The sequence below is a fragment of the Clinocottus analis genome, unplaced genomic scaffold (genome assembly GCF_023055335.1).
Source record: "Clinocottus analis isolate CAN_PGR_092001 unplaced genomic scaffold, fCliAna1.0.p SCAF_3, whole genome shotgun sequence".
In the NCBI taxonomy this organism is placed as follows: Eukaryota; Metazoa; Chordata; class Actinopteri; order Perciformes; family Cottidae; genus Clinocottus; species Clinocottus analis.
Window position 1 is genome coordinate 13911574 of NW_027176042.1, and position 17439 is coordinate 13929012.

At 38.8% G+C, this 17439-nt stretch overlaps 3 protein-coding genes across 13 annotated transcripts in view; 1 reads left to right on the forward strand and 2 right to left on the reverse strand.

Annotated features, from left to right (window-relative positions):
* cacna2d3 (calcium channel, voltage dependent, alpha2/delta subunit 3) overlaps positions 1–3000 on the reverse strand; it is a 29522-nt gene extending 26522 nt beyond the window's left edge. The window contains exons 1-2 of the mRNA XM_068593721.1: positions 2995–3000; positions 2419–2532 (exon numbers count right to left, since the gene is read on the reverse strand). Of these exons, the coding sequence (XP_068449822.1) occupies positions 2419–2532; positions 2995–3000 (120 nt within the window). The remainder of the gene's footprint in view (positions 1–2418; positions 2533–2994) is intronic.
* Positions 3001–7933: 4933 nt separating this feature from the next.
* LOC137796642 (parapinopsin-like) lies at positions 7934–10353 on the forward strand. Its single transcript, XM_068594682.1, has 4 exons — positions 7934–8264; positions 8489–8817; positions 9311–9553; positions 10237–10353. The coding sequence occupies exons 1-4, from the start codon at positions 7934–7936 to the stop codon at positions 10351–10353; spliced, it is 1020 nt and encodes a 339-aa protein (XP_068450783.1).
* A 541-nt stretch (positions 10354–10894) lies between these two features.
* The window catches only part of cacna1da (calcium channel, voltage-dependent, L type, alpha 1D subunit, a), a 56077-nt gene continuing 49532 nt past the window's right edge, over positions 10895–17439 (reverse strand). For 9 of the 11 annotated variants that reach the window (XM_068593822.1, XM_068593818.1, XM_068593828.1 and 6 more), the window contains 6 exons: positions 16689–16715; positions 15925–16053; positions 15619–15758; positions 14855–14961; positions 14295–14612; positions 10895–14133 (listed from right to left, as the gene is read on the reverse strand). In XM_068593822.1, coding sequence (XP_068449923.1) covers positions 13828–14133; positions 14295–14612; positions 14855–14961; positions 15619–15758; positions 15925–16053; positions 16689–16715 — 1027 coding nt within the window. In that variant the 3' untranslated portion in view covers positions 10895–13827. The remainder of the gene's footprint in view (positions 14134–14294; positions 14613–14854; positions 14962–15618; positions 15759–15924; positions 16054–16688; positions 16716–17439) is intronic. The other 2 variants (XM_068593819.1, XM_068593821.1) reach the window with 2 other exon arrangements.

Genomic DNA, 17439 nt, shown 5'->3' on the forward strand with positions numbered 1-17439 from the left:
AAATAAGTGACAACTCTCACAGAGGATGTACTTTTTCTAAACGTAGGGCTTCTTCAATGTAAAAATAACGTTATAGTCTTCATGTTTTTTGTGTGTAGTCCGTCTTTGCGTATTTTCTTTTTCTCTGGTTTTCAGTGAAAATGTCCTTACTTATTAAGAATAAATGTAAGGCTAAAATCAGGGTTAATTAGGATTTAATGCCTTTAAAAAAAATCATAAGACATGAATGTAAATGTTCTACAGCTAGTGATCTTTCACAAATCTTTATATCTAACCGGTCAAGGAGACTTAAAACACACTGTAAGCATGCTGGCAAACGGTGAACATTCACTGCACCTAACTGAGTGCTGAACACCAGAGGCCTGCAACACAGAGCCCACCTTTGCCATCAAGTGGTCAGAAAGTGAAATCTTCTGCACTGGGTCATCGCTCATTCTCTGCTGATTTCACTCATCAAATCAACATCGCCTCACCCACTATCGAACTCAACCACACACTTGTTCAATTTGTCTCCTTGTCGCATTCACATCCAGAGGTTGAAACTCTTGACTCCAGAGACTTAACTGGAAAGATGAGAGAGGAATCTGAGCCGTGGTTAATGGGCCGTGTCGAGCACAAACACACATATGCGCAAACACTCACACGCACACACACCTCTGTCCCTGCCAAACACACCTGAGTCTCCTTTAAAACAACGCATCAGCATTCAGCTGAGACACCAAAATGTCTCTGCAGCCATTAGATTACATCGCACAATGTATGTAACGACCGTCAGACAAAAGGAAAAGTGCATTTGTGTCCACAAGATTGGAAAAAAAGAAGAATACCTTTTGCAGTAGTTGGGATCCAGAATATTTTGCAGAGATGGATTTAATTTCTCCACCAAATGCTGAAGCCCATAGCTTTACACTAGAACAAAGTGCAGATAACAGTTTAGCCAAAAGTCTCCCATATTTTATAGAAACATGTGCATACAATTGTGAAATGAAATGCATAGAAAGGTAAGGGATTGAATTTAATAAATGAGCTTTTCTTCTGACATGATCAGTCAGAAGAGTATTGTCATGGCCGGTGTCCCTGACCTTCACTCCCCTGAGAGAGGATTGCTTTCATTTTAATAATCTATACAGTAGTTATTAGCGCTTCTATTATATTTAAAATGTATATTGGGAAGGAAAACTACATTAATGAAGTTCATGCTTTAAAAATATGATAGATATGTAGTAAGCCCATGTGGAGTGTAAGTTGTCTAATATCTGCAGAGCCCATTATCGAAACAGATCAGATGAATTTGGAAATATAACCTTTTACTAAACTGTTTCTTTGAAAATAAAAGGGTTTCAGTTAGGTTCTGTTTTCTACTGGTTTTCTGAATCCTAATGTTTATGTAACATTGTGGATTTTAAACTTAACCAACCCTTCATAGACTTTGCAAGAAAAATATAATAGAACAGAAAAGAAAGTCTCTATTTTCTATATTTTGAATTGGAAGTGATACTGCTGATCTGTGCCGTTAATGACATAACATGTCTTGTGGGATATTATTAAAGATGTGTAATCTAGCCCTTTTGAGTTTGTGGTCAGAGTTTAAACATACAAACTCATGGCATGAATGTTATCCAGGGTGAGATTCACTTTTTGAATATGCATTCACATTTTAGACTTTTATTTTGTTGTTTCCATTGTTCTAGGAAGAAATAGGAAACATCGATAGGAAATCCTGCAAAGAAAAGTTCTCAGAGTAAAATATATTGTAATTTAACAAAGCTCACAATCTGACTGATACATCTGATGAGAAGAATGTGACTCACCGTCAGTTCATTATTGGTGTGAGATGTAAACAAATGCAAAATTGTGATTTCAATTGAACCCATTTAAAGGCATTCGACAAGTTTGTGAGAGTTATAAAAAATGACTTGCTCTTTATCAATTTGAATCAATATACATTTAGAAAAAACTTACTTTAATGAAAGGTGCCTCTAAAAATGTTCCTTATGTCTATGAGACATGAAAGTGTTGGCCGAACACAGTGGAGCCCACGTAACACCTATTAATTATGACCTCGTTAGAAGTTTAATCAACATGCTCCATGTTTTATTTCTACATGTTCTGTGATTTGTTTTTTTACTCAGACGGCTTATTTGCTGAAATCCTTCCTCAACCAATAAGTGTTTAGACTGCATACGGCTTGTGTAGAGCAATATAGACAGGGTTAAACTAAACTGCACCAGGTGGTCATTTCTAGGCAAACGAATCAGATGCATTTAGAGGAAAAACATTCCTCTCCTTGTGGCATAACAGTTAAAACTTCCATACATTTATTAAAATTAAAAAGGCGATTTAAAAATGCTGAACTTCTTGTCTACACGTCGAGTGAATTCCATGTGAAACAAAGTTGCAGAGCTGCTTCTCACTCACACTGACAGAGGGATCCCTTGCTGGGACCCCGCCACCTCCACCACATTTAAGCCGACGAGGATCCAAAGCAAAAGGAAGCTGCTGCTGCTGCTGCTGCTGCTGCTGCTGCTGCTGCTGCACGTGCCCGAGAACAGGATGCTCCAGCTCCCAAACATCTTCAGCTCCGGTCAAACAATATCTGTCGAGTAAAAATCCCGTCCCAGCACCTTACTGGACCCTGGTGCACCGTCTCCAGCCACGGCTCTGCCAGCACGTACCCTACTGTATCTGATGGAGGCGGGGGCGGGGGGGGGGGGGGGGGGGGGCAGAGAGAGAGAGAGAGAGAGAGAGAGAGAGAGAGAGAGAGAGAGAGAGAGAGAGAGAGAGAGAGAGAGAGAGAGAATAGTCTACTCCTTCGCCTTTCTCTGAAAAGGGAAATCCCCCAGTCGGAACTGTGCTGCAGGAATCACGGACCTTTTTATTCCTGGAAACGTTCCGTCTGCATGTTTGAAACAAAGACTGGAGGCAACATCGACCCTGATTCCTGGAGTCGAGAGGGGTTCCTCAGTTTCGCAGGTGTTCCAGCCACAGATCTACCGACATTTTTCTAATTGCATCACAAAATGTTGACGACCGCTGTGATTTTTAGTTCTTCTCTGCGACGCACTTTTCTCGTCTCGACTGCTCAGAAGTTGTAGCGTTTAACGCTGACGCTGCAGTATACTGTACACGCTCGATGTAACTACTGTATTGTCTCCCATCTCCACGCTGCACACACAGAAACCCTCGAAAGCGTGTGATTTGACATTACTGCAATGCTATTTCTTATGCATGATATTATAGATGAATAAGAATATGGAAGTTTAAAAAAGCAGTATACACAATAAGGGGAGATTCTGGACATAAAATGGCTCTCTGGGCGATAATGAGACTGCAGATGTTTGTTGGAGGCTTCCGCACTGCCAGCAGCATGAGAGAAAAACAACGCGCACACTGAGTTGAGATAATGAACATGTCTGATACAACCCACATGAGAGAGACACTGGTGGAAGTATTCAAATAATTTACCTTAGTAAAAGTACGGTATAAAGATAGTACATTTCATGTAAAAGCCCTGCACCAAAAACTATAAAAGTGTTTGTAACAACATGTTCCAACATGATTTGTTATTAATGCGTTAATATGCAGCCAACTTTAATTTGGTCGTTGGTCAAAGTGCCATTTCATCTGTGAAAACGGATGTTTTATAATTGTATGTATGTAAACTCTTAATCTGAAAAACACTTCTAACTCTTAAATACAAATATTTAACTTGTATTAGAAGGATGAGGTATAAACCCCGACCCTTTTTTAGGCTTCTGCTTGAAAATGACATACCCAAACTAAAATGGGTGTGTCTCTGCAACCACCAGAGCTATTTGAATAATCTTGGTGTTAAAAAACAAGTATAATGTTGAATTTTGCTTAGATTTGTAAATATCAGTCTATGTGTTACTGGGTAAGAGTAAATGAAGATGACACACAGTGTGTAATGTAAAGTTTTCAGGTCCGCCTAGAAAAAAAGCACTTTTATCATGATTTGTACCTTGAAATGATGCATTTGCAAGCTCTAAACTTCTCCCAAATCCTAGCTCTAAGCTTTAACATAATTTTTGCATTGTTTTACTTTGATAAAGTGAAGCAGAACAAAATTAGAGAGGATTTAGTACAGAAAAAAGTCAGGTGAGGGCTCACATTTGGTCACATTTGGGCACATTTGGGGCTTATGTACCATTTGAATTGTATCATGTACCAAACTATATATTACACTTTTAGATTACTTATGACGATCAATACATCCAAATACATCATTTTTTAAAAATGAATTTGGAGTTTTTTTTAATGAATTATGAAAAAAGAAATTAAAAAAATTCTGATTTTTTAAATTTATTTTTTAATTCATAAAACAACCTATATTTTCCCTTTAAAATAAAACAAGCACATAAATGAACAATTATTAAACTGTGAAGCAAAGGTAAGCAGTATTCATGTTTCTGTGCTCGTTGGCTCATATCTCCATGGTTCTTTGGCGTCAAATGATTTTGAAGGCATGTCTGGAATCTGTGTGGAATTGTCTTGCTTCTGGACATCAGTTTTTTTCTGATAGCACCAAGCTAAGGGTTGGAAACGTGCTGATTTTGGGCTTTTTTTTATTCATACTTTTATGATTATCTTTCTTTCTGTTTGAATTTTTTTTAAATAGCTAACTGATTCTTGTAGCAAAGGCTTTGGTGTTTAATTTGATGTATAACATCTATATATTTTCTTGTGATGTATATGTTGTATTTGCAAAAAATACAAGAAGGATCCATATTAGGATCCTGTGGTTTTTAAAAGGCTAAACAATGAAAATACTCAAGTTCTGTAAAATACCTCAAAATGGTGAGTACAGCACTTGAGTAAATGTACTCAGTTACTTGCACCAGTGGAGAAGAAGTCAATAAAAATTTAAGCTGTTAACGTTGTGTATTTGTCTGTGAATACTGAAGTCTAATGATTCATCAATGACGTCACAGCGGACCACAGAGCATATTCAGGTAAAGAGACCGTAGAGGTGCAGTGAGTTAGCACGACTGAAGAAACAACTCGTAGAGCTTATGAAGTAGGCTTTGAAGTTTCACTCAGTGTCATCAGTCCTTACTGAATAAAATAAGACTGGACGGTGTTCTCATCGTCTCCTCTAAATGCTGATTAGGAAGCGATAATGATGTCAATGCAGCAGGCGGGTTGATGCACCACCACCTCCACCACCACAGGAACCGTGTTTCCACTTGAAGCTTTTATTAGTTTGGTAATTGCATCGTACATCAAAGTTGTGAGGAGCCTGTACTGTCTGGACGTGCCGATAAGGTTCCTGCATGTTGGATGACGGACACTATCATCCAGTCTCTCTCACAACACAGCCTCCCTGAATGCTTTAATGAACTATCGACAACAAATATAGGCAGTTCTCTGTGCAATATATTGACGAAAGTCCATGCACCAGTATTAAGACACGACTGGTACTCATGCTGTAGTGTCCTTGAGCAAGGAATGTGTTACCTTCTTCTGGGTCTCAGCATCCTTAAAGCATCAGGATACAAACACATTTTCAACTTGATTTTTTTTTCATTACTGCATTCAAATGGGTTCCAGCAGCAGCTTCTAACACACTTTAATTATCTTAAGGATGACTTGAAGAAAAAAATACTGCTTTTCATTTTAAAAGTTGAAGTACTGGACAAGATATCCTACCTCATTCAAAACGACATTCACACTGCATGCTTTTCAGGTTTCTGCATGAGCTTGCGTAAATTTGCAGTCTTGGTCATGATTGGCTTCCAAGCTAGTTGTGATGTCACAAAGTCCTGCTGTACACGTCTTCCACTCAGATCAGATGTATCTGCTCTGTGGAGCTTAAACATGTCATTCAACACATTTTTGATTGGAGGGAGACTAGCTTCATAAATATCAAGGAGGAATGTACAAAGAGTTATATTTTAAGTTTTTCACTTTTTTCATATAAATACACTGTAAATAAAGCTTCGAGACTTAATCCTTAATCAAAACAGTATTTTGCTCGGATCAGAATAGTTTGCTCAGATCGGTCTGTTGTCATGCATCACTTCATTTATAGCTCTTTGAGGAGTTATCCAGGTTGACTCGATGTAAGTTAATCTTCAACCTTAGAAATAGAAATTTGACAAAACAATTTGAATTCAATAATCACGATGCAGTTTTCTGTAAGTTGAGAAAATATACAGGGGAAAAGCTTTATATCAAGACATACATCTTTATAATAGGTGCCAGACTGCTGTTGAACTCTCAACCCAAACAGTTGTAATCTCTGTCTTGACTTGAGTGGATGTAAACCTCTTAGAGGGTTAAACATCGGACACCTGTCATGTTCAGTCTTGAGGCTTAACCTCACCTCAGGTCTTCAGAGGCCACGGGATAATTTATTTCAGACCACCTACAACTGTCAACTTATTCTCATCCTGAAGTGAAGTGTTCCTGCAGAAAGATTACATCTCCTCTTAATGTTCCATATGTTGTTTACTGGTCTTACTCGTGTACAGAGCCATTGTCATCTTGCAAGCTTTAATGCCTTGATACTTATGTCTAACTCAACATCACTTTGACTCAGTGTTTGATAACATGCTTATTAGAAATGTATTCATCGCACAGAGCAGTGAGTCTATTCTCCATTGTGGACACAATTAAGAGCTTATGGGATTAAATGCTCACTGCAGGAACACAGACTTGTTCTTTAGCTGACATTCCGGAATGGAACCTTGACATTCCAGAACAACAACATTGTCTGTCAGACAAAAATGAAAGTGAACTCTGAAATGAAAGTGAACGATCCAGAGATGCATCAATAGAATAGCTTTTATATTTTGTTTACATTGTTGTTTAGCAGATGAGTCAGTCATCTTTAGACCTAACCATGTTGGTCTAATGTCAGCTGTATGAGGTGAATGGGTTTGATGTTTCTATCATTATAATCTCTCGTTGGCTGTGTGGTACATCACGATGACATTTTAAGACCCAAGCTATACGAGCAAGTAAATCTTTCCCACATACTGATTTAATAAAACAAACTTTTAAACTTTAAATCTGACAAAGACACTATGTCGGGGCTTCTTCTACTTATGTCTATTTAATTAAAATAATTTACATGCTTCAGTAGGAATTAAGCAAGTGTCCACCAAAGTACATCCAAGTGTCAATTCATAAATATTGTTGTTTGGACGGCAGGTCTAAATCAATTAATTTGATAGTCATTTTCCACATTTGGGTTAAATACAAAAACATTTCAAAGGAGGAGGATTATTGTTAAAAAAAAATGTGTTTTCATAAACGTTCTACCTTTTCTCATCTTTTTGAGTTTGATGACTGTAACTCTCTTCATTTGGAAGTCTCTCACCGGCAGCTTGTCCACAATGGCAGATCACAAAACTACATGATCCCTTTTATTTAAATGGAAACAAGATTGTTTACCTTTTTTTTGTAATGTTCTTGAATGATTTTGTAAAGCCGTTCGGTAAACATATCTTGTTACATATGTTATAAATAAGTTGACCTGACCGTCGATTAAACTTTCTCTGACCCCGGGTTTATAAGGAAAGCAAAGGCGACCAAAGACAAAAAATGGAGAGAAAGAGAGAGAGAAAGAGAGAGAGAGAGAGAGAGAGAGAGAGAGAGAGAGAGAGAGAACAAGAAAGAGATTATCAGCCCTAATCAATATTTACTGAATTTACAGACTACTCTGAGCATTTATTTTTTTGCACTTGCTCAGAGGACTGATCCTGGCGAGGAGGCTATTTCAGTGACTTTACAATCAAGTAAAAGGTGAGGGATCAAGGATCATCATTTGGAGGAATTACTCTTTGTTAAATCCAGATCTGGGAGGACTTATGCTTAGCTATCTCAGCTGTCACACTCCAGTAGTGAGCGATTGTACACCCGGAGACTCTGGGACTATTCCTGACCACTCTTTTAAAGCGTTGCGTCCATGCAACCATCAGTTTATTTCTTAAATGCGTCCTCCTATGTGGGTCCATATGGGGAACCCGCTCTGTCACGCACTGGCTTCATCATCCTCTCTATCATTATGGCCATTTTTACCGGTCCGGCCATCATACTCAACTCTACGGTGATCATTGTGTCCCTCATGCACAAGCAGCTGAGGCAGCCACTCAACTTCGCTCTGGTGAACATGGCTGTGGCGGACCTGGGCACAGCCATGACCGGAGGGGTGCTATCTGTGGTCAACAACGCCCAGGGGTACTTCTCCCTGGGAAGAACCGGCTGTGTGATGGAGGGCTTTTCAGTGGCCTTGTTTGGTGAGTGTAAAGAGCAGCACAGTATAGGTGTCATGCATATTCTTTCCCCTGTAAAAGGACATTTTAGTTCAACAAACATTTAAAAGGATGACACATTTCATCACTGTGTTGGCATCATTTTCATTTAACCATAGGACCATATTTACTCATATGTTTCAGATAGCAGGCACTTCCCTGCTTCTCCCACGTGTCTCCCTAACTTTGCCTGCCCTTGCTTTTCGCAGGCATTACATCTCTCTGTACAGTGGCTCTGATCGCAGTGGAGAGGATGTTTGTCGTGTGTAAGCCGTTGGGACAGATCGTTTTCCAGAAAAAGCATGCATTCGGAGGAATTGCTTTATCCTGGTTGTGGTCCCTCACTTGGAACTTACCTCCCCTGTTTGGCTGGGGCAGGTATGAGCTAGAGGGCGTCGGGACGTCCTGCGCCCCTGACTGGCACAACAGGGACCCTCAAAACGTCTCCTACATCCTGGCTTACTTTGCTGTGTGCTTTGCAGTTCCCTTTGCCCTTATCTTGGCATCCTACGGAAAGCTTATGTGGACATTACACCAGGTGAGCATTTATAAATGTGAATTTGTCACAAGCACTGGTGGAAAGTATCTTCTGTAAAAACATACACGTACTGTACTTAATTAAAATTTAAGGTGCAATAAAACTTTTGTATCCAATAAATGTATCTGACATCTGTAGTAACTTACATTATTGGAAAAACCTGCAATTCCCAACACCAGCTGCCCCTCAAATTAGATGTCAATTAATACAATTTAAAAAATAAAAAAAATAAAATAAAATCCGACTTTTGATTCCTCAAAAAAAGAAAGAGAAAAGTGACACACATAAAAAAGAAAGAGAAAAGTGACACACAAAAAGAAAAACATGTTTTGTTGCAGACCTTACAGGGTGGCAGAACCCTGACATTTTACTATAATTAAAGCATGTTTTACATCCACGATTCATCATGTTGTATCGCGATGTGCAGCAATGGTACGAGTCGTGTGAATACACCAGTGGCCTCGACTATTTAAAACAATATCCTGTGTTACAGGTGTCAAAGATGGCCTGTCTGGCAGACGGTGCAGTAGCTAAAGGAGAGATGAAGGTGGCATCTATGGTGGTTCTGATGGTCCTGACGTTCCTGATCAGCTGGTTGCCCTACGCCAGCCTGGCCATGCTGGTGGTGTACAACCCGGATGTGGAGGTTCACCCGTTGGTGGGCACAGTGCCTGTTTATCTGGCCAAGAGCAGCACTGTGTTCAATCCCGTCATCTACATCTACCTCAACAAACAAGTAATAGAGCACTGCATAGAAATAACAACAGGATTTAACATGTAGGAAAAGCTTGCTGTGAATCAGCACCATCTAGTGGTATTGATGGACAGTATGACTAGTTGTAGGATATAAGACATAACACATGTTTATCCAATAACACCTCTTTAATTCTCCCATACTATAATCTATTTTTTAATGGAATTCCCGTATTCTTATTTTTTCATGACTAACAAAAAAATTGCTAATACGTTTCTCTATTATTACGAAAGTATTTTGAGTCTCCTGAACAATTGCAATATCTTCTAAACACTTTTTACTTTTAATAAATGGTGTATAACACACTATGATGTAGTTATAAGCAGGTATAAAGAAATATTAATTTGTTTATTAATGAACTTTACAGTCATAATTGTTGAACCATTAATAAACACTTTATACACTGCTTATAAAATCTAAAAAGGGTGAGTTAAAGAAAACATTTTTAATCTTTTAAGTTGTAGTTTATTCAACAATTTATGTATTTGAATAATATATTAAAAAATATTATTAAATAGCACATACAACATATATGATTTTGATGTATTTCATGTGCACAATGATACACCTTAAACTGGCAACTGAATGTCAATAAATTAAAGTAGAGACAGTATTTTTTGTCTGAGTAAAACCTTTTACGCTGTGGCTCATTTTGCTTTCTACAGTTTCGTAAGTACGCAGTGCCCTTCCTGCTGTGTGGGAAAGAGCCCCTGGAGGACGACGAGGCCTCAGAGGCAGCAACGACTGTGGAGATTGCCACCAGCAAAGTGTCTCCTGCTTGAAATGTATATACATCTGTTGCATGTTTAGGTGTTTAAAAACGGTGAATATTTGTGATTTTATAAGTGATATGAGGATCTCTTTTTCTTTTTTAATTTTTCTTTGAACAGTCTTTTTTAATAGTGTGTGCATGTATATATTATGTTGTGTGATTCTTGAGCTACTCGGACCCTGAATTTGCCTTCGGGGATCAATAAAGTAATTATCTATCCATCTATCCATCAATCTATCCATCTATCCATCCATCCATCCATCCATCTATCCATCCATCCATCCATCCATCCATCCATCCATCCATCCATCCATCCATCCATCCATCCATCCATCCACCTATCTATCCATCTATCTATCTATCTATCTATCTATCTATCTATCTATCTATCTATCTATCTATCTATCTATCTATCTATCTATCTATCTATCTATCTATCTATCTATCCATCTATCTATCTATCTATCTATCTATCTCTTTAATTTCCATGGTACAGACTTGCTGTAGTGACCAGTGTCTCTAAAAGGGCAGAATACAAATGAACCACAACAGTAATTCAGCATAAGTTTATTCAATGATGATCAATAGAAAATAAAATATCAGTATTGATTCAAATAAAGTCAAGGCCAAAATTAAATGAAAAATACAAAATATGTATCGATAAAAAACCCAGAAGGTCATAGTAAAGCATTTGCTACTAAGATAAATTATGTTTACTGAATAAAAACATTAAGGAGCAAATATCAAGACTTTCAAGTAGAGAACATTACCATGGGTCTTTCCATACTTTTTTTTTACATTTTCTTTTTAAACATATTTTACATTATCGTCTATTTTAATACAGCTTTCAGAACATTAATAGTTGTAATAGTAATTATAATCATAACAATATGAAGAAAACTAATAGAAACGTTCAAATCAATATGTGTTTCTCTGTAAACTGGTACTTTACCATTTTATTTTTTCTCTACCTGCGAACAGAGAAACATTGCACCTTGAAAATATTTTTTGTAATACTCTTTCATTCCCAGCATTGTAAGGTGAGGTGTAAATGACAAATATAGATTCCACTAAACCATACACACATCCACAAAAAGTACAAAAATGTCTCACCTTAATACACAAATCTGTTTAGAAAAAGGAGAAACAAAAGCACTATACAGTTACTTGTGCAAAGACAAACAGCTATGTGCTAATATTTAAATACCATTGGTATAGACTGAACCAAATCATTATTTTCTTTTTTTCAGGAATCCCTGACATGAGGTAAAAGTAAGTTCTTTTCATCTTTAGTTTAACACAACTTTTAAAAGTGTTTACAAAATAATGCATATCTTCAGTTCATCAGTACTGTAATTGCTACGAATAGTACAATGTGCCTGTTATGTGCATTGGTCCTTTTTTATGACAGTCATCAACAAAAGGACTAGAACACATTTTTTTTTTCACTCACAAACAATTCAAAGAGCCCTTTCAATGTGCACACAAAATGGAAAACCTACATTTTCATGACAGTATTCGGTTGAGTACAGTCCGCACTCGCCTACAAATCAAACACTCATGAACGACACATTAACCCTATATATCCTTGGTGCTAGTTCAAACTCTCCAAGGTAATGCCTGAAAAAGCCCATTTCTGTTAATTTATTCCAGTAACCGTATTGTAATATATCAATAAATGGAAATTGATAAAAACCTAAAGATATTTAGTTGTCTTTTGTTCAGTTGCTCCTTTGTATGCATCCAGGGTGAGTTTTCTCATGAACACATCTGATGAGGGGAAAAACACAAAGGTTCAATCCTATCTAAGCAAACACTCCACTGCGGGACACTGTGACAGACAGGTAAGTTGAGACAATGATATGTTGTTACTGTTGCCTGACGACGAGGTATACTGTACTGAACGCAGGAACCAGGCCGGCTGAGAGAGAAAGGGGCGAGGGGTTAGTATTGCTTAGCCTCTCTCCAGCATCCTGACACCAGGACACCCTCTGTCCTTCCACCTACAACACACGTGGGACTGTTTCTGACCTTTGGATGTGTGCGTGCGTCTCCTACCACCACAGGCTGCGAGGACTCGCACACTACATGAAGGCTAAGATGTGATTGCCAAGATTCAGTACAAAGGATTAATGGAATTACACCATCAACAAAGAGCATGTCATGGAAAACCCCAGCACAAGCTATGAGAAATATGGATTTATCCCTGTTATTACCATCTATAATTTTTCGTTCTTTCAGCAGCAAAAAGGCATTTCTGTGGGGGCTGACGAAACCTAGGTTTGACTCTGAAACCAACTGAAAAAGCAGCATTGTTAATGCACTACGCATTTTTAATTCCAGTGCATGCCCTGCACAAAATATGCAAACAAATGTGTTCACCACATCTATATAACATTTCAGTGCTGGATTCATAAAATGCTGCTTTAAAGGGGGCTTAACCTTATGCAACTGGTGTTGGTTTAATGAAGTAACACATGTACTCCTAAGCTAAGAAATCAAAGTAATTTGCATATCTTGTGCAGTAGTGATGTCACACAAGTAAAACCTCTTAAAAATGCTGTTTTCATATGCAAAATAAAGGGTGCATATTAGCAAAAAAAGGCAAATAAATATTAGAACCTACCAAATAAACTAATGCAAGTCTGCTTTTATAGCATATCAAGAGATACAAGGGTCCATATTGCTGATCTTGTAAATTATACATAATTACAAAATATAGAATATCTCTTTACAAAGTTTCTTTTGTTATATAATACAATTTACAGCATATCAGCTATGAAATATTAATCAGGATATTCAAGGATTTAAAATAACCTGCCTGCTAGTGCATTTATCACAAATGCTTTTGTCGCTTCAAAAGTACATATCTCAAGTTGAATGATGCTATAAGTAGGACAGTTATTTCCTGCATAATCTGGTACAACTCTACTGGTGCTCTTCACTTTTTGACTCGGCTGTAGCAATCATTAAATGGGCTGCAATAACAACAAAGATCAACTCATACTAACAACTACGGGAAGAGATATGCCTTTCTATGCTTGCATTGAAAACTTGCATGATATGCCAAACCTTAATAAAGTGACCGAGGTAATGACATCGTACATCTGATTGTCATCACCGATAGAGACCCGCCCTAGAGAGTATCTCAAACCTTTGCCAATTGGTCCATTTTTCACTGGCATCAATAGAAACTCGTCTGATTGGCTGCAGGCTGAACCTGTATGTCACATCCAGCTCAAGGCCTTTGACAGGAGGGTGTAGTCAGTCCCTCTGTGCTCAGCAGGGATGGTATCTGGCTCTGTGTTATGAGAACAATTAAATGAACGGTACTAATGTGTCTCTCTTCTATATGCCTTTTCTCTTCAATGTAAAAGGCACTTCTTTTGGTCAGAGCCAACAGATGCATTTTTTTTAATATATCTTCACTGATTTTAGTCCGACAAGGTTCTGAGTTGCAGATTTTTGTTAGATCCAGCCACTGCTATAAAGTCGTGATACAGATCATCTCGTCTGCCAGGTCCTCCTCATAAGAAGCTCTCGGTTCTGTCTCTGGCTCCTCGTCGCTGTAGCTGGCTGCAGTGTCCTGCAGTTCATAGTCCCTTGGAGTCAGCATGGGGAACACGTTGACCCCGTTGACGCTCGGGGCCATCCCTCCGTTCAGCAGGTGGCTGGCGGCACTCTCCATCTCATCTATCGTCATCTCACATGCATCTGCTATCTCATGCTTTGTGGCAGCGACAAACTTTGGATCCTGGGCATATCTCCCAAGGCCTTCTGATATCAAAACCTGCTCGACAGAATGAGAGAAACAATATGTTAATTGTTTTATTTATCTGGCTTGTCACGTTTCGTTGTGACAGCAGCATAAATCTGTGCCTGTGAGATCAAATATTTTAGGTCACACACACCTCTCCTCCTCCATACAACCCCATCAAGCCTAAAACTCACCGCTTCCACAAGGCTGGTGGCACTGCCTCTCTTCTGGTGGTACTGGTTGTGGTATTCAGGTGGCACCTGCAGGTGGACAGGTGAGTACATCCTCTGGGAGAACTCCGGGTCATCTGTGTACCAGGAGCTCTTGCGCACAGACACTTGGCTGCTAGCAGCACTCTCCCTGTGTGGGTGGTCCACGCGGATGAGAGGGGTGTAATACGGTGACTGGTCTTTACTGGCCGGTGTGGCAGGAGGAGTGGCCCAGGAGCGGGTGGAGCGGGTTGGGGAGAGGCGGTGGGCTCTGCTGGAGTCCAGGCCTGCTACAGCCATAACCTGTTGGATCAGGAGAGACACATGAAACCGACTATACTCAGCCACACAACAGGCACATTGTACCACTAACTCCAGAAGGATGTGTGCATGATTTATCTTGCTTCAACAAATGCATGTTTTATATAATTTAATTTAGAGACTGAGATAAATAATAAATGAATTCCAAACACGTCAAAGATGTGACACAGTGATCAAAACAATGTAAGTGAGCAAACACACGAGACATGAGCAGCTGGTGTTACCTGGTGCTGCATAAGGTGCAGTGGTAGAGCAGTACGCTGATGTGGAAGCTCGTCCTGGCTACTTTGTCTGCGCAGACACTCAAAGTTGAAGGATGGCCTTCTGTGACCTGAGTGAGTCGGGAGTGAACCAGTGAGTGACCTCATGCAGGAAGCTTTGACAGCATGCGGACGCTTAAGGAATATGAAACCAGGTGAGTAAATCATACAGTGGGTATAAAAGGTATCGGTATGAATGCATTTAGTAGAGTGACTCTTTAATAACAAACAAGTTTTATGACTTCTTTTAAACTGCGTTGCATATGTAACATAGTCTACAGTTGGTTTTAAAGTCAGCCTGCAACCTGTAGTTTTCTTTGAATAAGATAAATGAATGTGACATCATTCATCTTGACAACATCACAGAACAGTGATGCTGGGCATTGTACAAAAACCATCAAAGCAACCTGAGTACCAGGCAAATTCATTTTTACAGTCTAATATGATCAATTATCTTAGCTATGTAGATATTTCACAATATTTGATTCTATATGTAGTGCATTTAATTAGATCTATTCCGGGAATGATAATTAATATTTTATATATAATTATATATGTGAGTGTTACAAGCAATGCTGTGTCCTACATTGTGTCTTTTATTCTGTCATGACGCATATAATGTGGCGAGATATTTTTGGTGTTTTTAGTTTATTTAAAATAAAAACATAGTTTATAGATATGTATAAGGTAAACATGCTCATGCTGCAGGATGCATGCGGTCAAGATACCTTGAGGCGTGGCAGGAAGCAACCGTCTCTTTGGTGACCGCCGTGAGTCGCGGTAGAGAGGCTGCTCGTCATCGTCATAGTAATTGTCAGGGTGATGGTAACCTTTGGGAGTCTCGTACTCCGTGTCACTGTTCTGACACCTGTCAACATACAGAAATAACAGCATGACGGCCGGCAATATTTTTGCACACATTATCTTAAAACTCTAGAGAAACCATTGAGTGATTCTTTATAATATTATTTGATAGATTCTGTACATGTTTCCTATTCTGAGGTACAACTGTAACACGTCAGAAAGAGTCATACCTGTCTCCTGACAGCATACTGTCGTCTTCATAAAACTCCTCCCCACTGTAATATTCCCCAGAAAGGCGGTCTTCCTCAAACTCCTCCTCCCTGCGGATGGTGGGGTGGTGTCCATCTACTCCGTGGGACCTGATGAAAGGTGAGGGCACAGGAGTCACAGCAAGCACGCGGCAGCTGTTCAGTAACGTAGCTGGAATATGGCCATGCACTGCCATGCAGACTCAAGTCTCCAGGGGACAGCGATGCAACCGGCGATCACTCTTATAAATACTAACCACATCCAAACCAAGACAGCAGGCAGAAGTTTTGAGCTGAAGAGCATCACTCTGTCAACATTACATCCACTCTGAGGTCCTTCATGGGGTCAATTAAAACACAGATCTTGAACTAAGTGTAGGACTTTCCAGTTTCTTGGACAGAACCAGCGATGAGTAGTAGTGTGGTTTTTAAAACATTCTCATACACCTTGTTTTTGAGCATCTGGGTGCTTGTGCAAAGCAAACATGTCACTTTTACACATGCATGAAGCAGGCCTGCTCAGCGATATGCTGGCCGCTAGCGTTTATGTTATTTCTATATCAAAGCATTGACACAACTGCGGAGACAGATGACAACCAGACAAATGACTGGCCAACATATACATTACACTGACTAAACAAGGATGCAACCATTCACCAAGTCAAACATAATCAAATAAACATATAAAATTCCTTCTTTTGCTGTTGAGACATTCTGCTGGAGCCAAACCTAGAAAAGCAACATACCTAACATAGGTCTCATAGTAGCGCCTTCTGTCCCAAGAAAGCAGAGGGATGGTTGAGAGAAAGCATTTTGGTTAGGAAGGAGAAAGGGAGGAGGGAACACAGAGAAAAGGACAGAGAAAGCATGACATATATATATATATATATATATATATATATATATATATATATATATATATATATATATATATATATATATATATATATATTTATCATACAGTATATGAAACATATACAGCATTCTCATATATATGTATGAGTAGGACAGAGTGTGATGGCGGATGTGGATGTGTTTGTTGACAATTCCATTTTCTATTATTGAGATAAAAAAATATAATTCATTTGTCTTTTATAAAGTGGCAGCAATGAAATTGGACCACCAAACTTATTGGGCACTAAAGAATAACGGACCCAATACTGGAGCGACTGAATAAACAACAGATGGGATCTCATGAGATAAGTGCACCATTGATCACTTATGAAATAAACTGTCAGTGTGAGAGTAGGCTTGTGACCTGTTATGAAGTGAAGGGTTTACATAAAAGGTTTGTGAAAAAGAAAAGTTTCATAAGAAGTCAGGTTGTGCCTGTTGAAAAAAAATACTTTGCAACAGATGATCATTTAAAATAAGATGTCCTCCTTGTTGCAGCGAGCACTCAATGCATAGAAAAATATGTATATTTTTTATTTTCTAAGTTAACTCCTCAGTCACAGAGCTGCTTGAACCAAGTAAGAAAACATATCAGATAAAGTG

Coding starts and splice junctions, on each gene's coding strand:
- LOC137796642 (XM_068594682.1), top strand. CDS start 7,934: ATGCAACCATCAGTTTATTTCTTAAATGCGTCCTCCTATGTGGGTCCA. Junction 8,265..8,488: donor CTTTTCAGTGGCCTTGTTTG/GTGAGTGTAAAG, acceptor TGCTTTTCGCAG/GCATTACATCTCTCTGTACA. Junction 9,554..10,236: donor ACATCTACCTCAACAAACAA/GTAATAGAGCAC, acceptor TGCTTTCTACAG/TTTCGTAAGTACGCAGTGCC.